The sequence below is a fragment of the Phanerochaete carnosa genome (genome assembly GCF_000300595.1).
Source record: "Phanerochaete carnosa HHB-10118-sp unplaced genomic scaffold PHACAscaffold_6, whole genome shotgun sequence".
Taxonomy (NCBI): Eukaryota; Fungi; Basidiomycota; class Agaricomycetes; order Polyporales; family Phanerochaetaceae; genus Phanerochaete; species Phanerochaete carnosa.
The window spans coordinates 2,980,496-2,984,828 of NW_006767633.1; the positions used below are offsets into that span (position 1 = coordinate 2,980,496).

Below are 4,333 nucleotides of genomic sequence, written 5' to 3' on the forward strand. Positions count from 1 at the left end.
TTGGCGTCATGTCCGAGCCAGAGCGTCCAAACGACAAGGATTATCCACGACTCGCAATGCACAGAAAGCTCTTGAAACATCTTCTGAGTTGTAAAGCGTGTAGGCGATGTGGACCCTCACTGTCGTCACTCCTAGAAGCCATTCGAAGTCTCGACGAAGCGTCTAGTAGGGAGCACTGCAATGCAATATAAATGGGACTCTGCTGGTCGAATGGAACATAACAGTCAGAGAATTAGCAACAGCTCGAACATCTCATACTCCTTCTATCCGACATACAATTGCTACCACCAGTACTGGGCGCTCTTCCCCCCTGCCTTGCAGACCCTCTTCGGTCTCGTCGGCGACGCACTCAATGCTCGCGGTGAAAGCGGTAGCGAGCTCCAGCGGCAGGTGTTTATGTCGTTCCCTCCTGACCGGGGTCTTGTCGCTGACCCATCACATCAGGCTTGATCTCCGTGAGGACGAGAAAATTAGCACAGTACGTTACCACTATCTTCGATTTCCGTAGCTTGAAGAAGTAAGACGTCAGCATTGAAATTTACAACAGCATACTCATCGTCTCTGGCGGAACCAAGCTGGCTACCGACAAGGACGAAAAGGGCTATGTCTTGCACGACGGGCGTCACGGCAAGCTCGTCACGTCGCTGCAGCTGCCTCAGGGAACCAAGGCGAACATAATAGGCACTACTTTCTCTTGGTTTGGGCAAAAAGCTATCTCGTATCCTGGCTGCCTGAGGAAATCGAGGCAACTATGGAAAACGGTGTCTTGATGGTGACGTTCTCGAGAACGTCTCCGAAGCAAGCACCCAAGCAGATCACAGTCAACTGAACATCCAGGGATGTTTCTTGACAGGGGGCACTCGCATCTAACATACTCCAACAATCATTGTACCATAGCAAGCACAGCTTTCTATGCCAACTTGAGACATGTTGGAATGCTAGCACGGATGAGTTGAATTGCTCCCATAGAGCGTGTGAAGATGCTACTGTATTCTGCGTGAGCCCGAAAGTCGCCCAAAGACGGAGTTCCTACGGCCGTTCTTTCGGTAGGACTGTCGCAGGGTCCGTGCGAATCTTTGTCGACAATCGTACAGACGCTGGAAATCCAGTGGCGTGGGCGGTGCCTTTGCCTCTAGCTATCGCCGATGACCGTAGAGAGCAATGACGCTGCTTATCCAGGAGCAATGGTATAAATACAGCTCAACTGAAGTGCTTTGACCGCAAGGACCTTCAACGATCCGTTCTCCTGAGTCTTACACCTCTTCAACAGAGGACCAACTCGCCAAGATGGCCACTAACTTCTCTAGCATCCCCATCCTTGACTTCTCTCTGTCCTCCAACCCTGAGACCAAGCCATTGTTCCTCGCGGAGCTGCGCAACGCCCTGACGAATGTCGGTTTCTACTACCTCAAGAATCACCCGATTCCGCAGGCGGAAATCGACGCGATTATCGCGTACGTCCCGCGTTTCTTCGACTTGCCCGACGCGGAGAAGGAGCGGCTCCGGATGGTCCACTCGCCCCATTTCTTTGGCTACAGTCGCTTCGGGGCCGAGCTGACCAAGGGCAAAGTCGACCAACGGGAGCAGTACGATTTCGGGACTTCCCTGCAGTCCAAGTGGCAGCCCGGGGACCCGGAGTACCTCAAGCTCTGGGGCCCTTCCCAGGTGAGCGCACAACTGAATAGGTCCTGTGCAGGCGCGCCGTGCTAACCACATCCGTGCGTGCCAGTGGCCTGAGGAGCACCTCCTGCCGGGCTTCAGGGCCGCGTTTGCGAGCTACATCGACGGGCTGCAGAAGCTGAGCTACCGGCTGCTCTCGCTCGTCGCCGAGGCGCTCGAGCTCCCGCCGGACGCGTTCGCGCATTTCTTTGAGCAGGATGGCAACGAGGACCGCGCGAAGATCGTCAAGTACCCCGCGCCCGCGGACGACTCGTCCGACCAGGGCGTCGGCCCGCATTTCGACGGGGGCTTCCTGACGCTGGTGAGTGGTGCTGCTTGAGCGAAGAAGAGAAGCGGGACCCACGCACCATCGATAGCTTCTGCAGGCGTCGCCGCACCGCGGCCTCCAGGTCCAGAACCGCTCGGGCCAGTGGATCGATGCCCCGCCTACGCCCGGCACCTTCGTCGTGAACATCGGAAAGGGTACGTCACTGGTCTCCAGAGGCCAGATCTTCTGGTCTGACCAGTTTGTAGCGCTCGAGACGGTCACGCAGGGCGTGGCCATCGCGACATCGCACCGGGTACTCTCGCCGGAGAAGGGCTCTACCCCGCGCTACTCTATCCCGTTCTTCCAGATGGTGTCTCAGGGCACCGTCATCGGCCGCCAAGTCTTAGATAGTAAGTTCCAGATGTCTATCATTGGTGCCGCCGTTTAATAAGTCGCCAGTGCCGCCGGGATCTTGAAGATTAAAGAAGCCCGTGGCCAGGTCATCGCCGACTGTAAGTGACTCATAGGAGATCGTAGACGCCACAAAGCTCACCGTCTACAGCTATCAACTATTCAGAATATAACGAGCTGCCTTCCGGGCTCGTAGCCCTGATCGGCCGTGTAAAGTACGGTGCACGCCCAGCCGTGCTTCCTCTACATTCATCACACCCGGTACTAACCTGGTCGTCCTCGTAGGAGCCACCCCGACGTTGCTGAGCGTCACTATCCAGAGCTCTTCAACAAGTTCTTCCCAGATGGCCTGCCTACGCATGGCCTCGCTTATTAGTTTAATCAAGGTATAAAGTGCTAGCAAGTAGTAGTCTCACCTTTGGTCTTGGAAGATTTACTTCGTCTTTCATTACGTGTACTATAGAGTTGTAGTTCTAGTAGCTATCATTTGCAACGACTTTGAGCTGATATCCCTACCAATCAAGCTTGATCGAAAACAAGGACTTTGTGATGGTTACCGGAGGAGGGGTATCTGAAAGAAGGACAAGAAATTAACGAGTATGGAGTGATCGCATTGACGAAATTGCAGCTCCGGTTCGGGTAGCTTTGTGGCTGATAACGGTCGTCAATTTCGGTAAACGTATTCTTCATTCCCTTCATGGGAGTGCCTTCATATGTTTGATGCAGGATTTTAGTTCCACCCGCCAGTCCATGTCAGAATGCAGGAGAATGTTGGCGTCGTAATACTAGGCCTCTGAGACCGGTAGGACGCTTACCAAACACCGCAACTACAACCTATGCATTGCCTGTGACTAAGCACATGGGTACATCCGTCACACGTTCCTGCCTTTCCTCTATAGGTGCCGAGATTGCTGTCGTGAATAGTGGCTGGGCATTGCGGAAGGTTGCGGGACAAGAGCAGCTGCGCCAAAAACCCGGACGCCTGCTCTTAGCTTTGATCGGGATCTTGCGGTTGATGCGCCCTTCCTATTGAGTCGATGCCCCGCTTTCTCTATTGACTTTGTCAATCTTGGGCTTGCCCGTTACTTTGACTAACTGACCACGCTCCCTCATCGTCCGCATCCATCATGGCAGCGAGTCCCAAGGTCGAGTATGTCATCTTTGACATGGATGGTGGGTCCAACGTTGGTCGACCTCGATCCCCGCTATCTAACGGTCATAGGCTTGCTCATCGATTCCGAGAGGGTGTACACCGAAGTGACCAGTGAGTGAGTTAGATCCATATCCACGCATGCCAGAAGGTGCTCACATGCTCATACTTCAGATAACATCCTCGCGCGATACGGCAAAGAGATGACCTGGGACATCAAAGCCGGGCTCATGGGCAAACGTACGTCCCGCCCACTCTTCCCATCCCGCCCGCCCCAAGCACACTCACTCATACTCTCTCTTCCCCAGCCGAACGCGAAGCCGCCGCGCACCTACTCTCCTTTTTCCCCGACCTGCCCCCCGACTTCACGATCGACACCTACCTGTCCGAGCGGCGCGCCGGGCAGGACGCGCTCTCAGTAATATGCCCGGGACTGACAACTACACCAAATTCCACTGAATATGGGGTGTACTCACTGGCACCCACTGGTATCCAGTGAAGTCCAGTGCTAGTCTCCAGTGGCTGCTGCTGTTGGCTGGTGGGTATCAGTGAGTAACAGTGGATGGCAGTGAGACACACCGGATCCCGCTGGGCTTCGCAGGTTGCCACCGGCTACTGGCACACATCACCAGCGATTTGCATCAAACATTGCTTGAAGCCACTGGCTTATCAAGTACCAATATAGATACAAATATTATTCTGTAATAAGCTCAATACATGCTTAGCCACCGGCATCTGTATAGATGCCTATTCTCCTCTGAACTGTGCACTATCCCAGAACTCAGCTCTCACTGAAGTGTCTCTACGCGGTACACTGTCTGAGTGCAAAAGGTGTGTAAAATTGA

The 4,333-nt window shown here is 54.2% G+C and overlaps 3 protein-coding genes across 3 annotated transcripts; all 3 read left to right on the top strand.

Moving 5' to 3' along the window:
* Positions 1 to 521: 521 nt before the first annotated feature.
* PHACADRAFT_97303 (uncharacterized protein) lies at positions 522 to 829 on the top strand (the record flags this gene model as incomplete). Its single annotated transcript, XM_007397395.1, is given in 2 exon segments — positions 522 to 697; positions 712 to 829. Coding segments are annotated over 2 exon segments (294 nt in total), but the record flags the coding sequence as incomplete, so codon positions are not given.
* A 328-nt stretch (positions 830 to 1,157) lies between these two features.
* On the top strand, positions 1,158 to 2,851 carry PHACADRAFT_258873 (uncharacterized protein). Its single transcript, XM_007397396.1, has 8 exons — positions 1,158 to 1,665; positions 1,730 to 1,981; positions 2,037 to 2,142; positions 2,194 to 2,337; positions 2,363 to 2,370; positions 2,394 to 2,439; positions 2,490 to 2,553; positions 2,624 to 2,851. The coding sequence occupies exons 1-8, from the start codon at positions 1,288 to 1,290 to the stop codon at positions 2,712 to 2,714; spliced, it is 1,089 nt and encodes a 362-aa protein (XP_007397458.1). The 5' UTR covers positions 1,158 to 1,287; the 3' UTR covers positions 2,715 to 2,851.
* A 556-nt stretch (positions 2,852 to 3,407) lies between these two features.
* Positions 3,408 to 3,987, top strand: PHACADRAFT_210564 (uncharacterized protein; the record flags this gene model as incomplete). The annotated part of the gene is made up of 4 exons (XM_007397397.1): positions 3,408 to 3,511; positions 3,561 to 3,602; positions 3,663 to 3,728; positions 3,797 to 3,987. The coding sequence occupies exons 1-4, from the start codon at positions 3,466 to 3,468 to the stop codon at positions 3,985 to 3,987; spliced, it is 345 nt and encodes a 114-aa protein (XP_007397459.1). The 5' UTR covers positions 3,408 to 3,465.
* Positions 3,988 to 4,333: the final 346 nt, after the last annotated feature.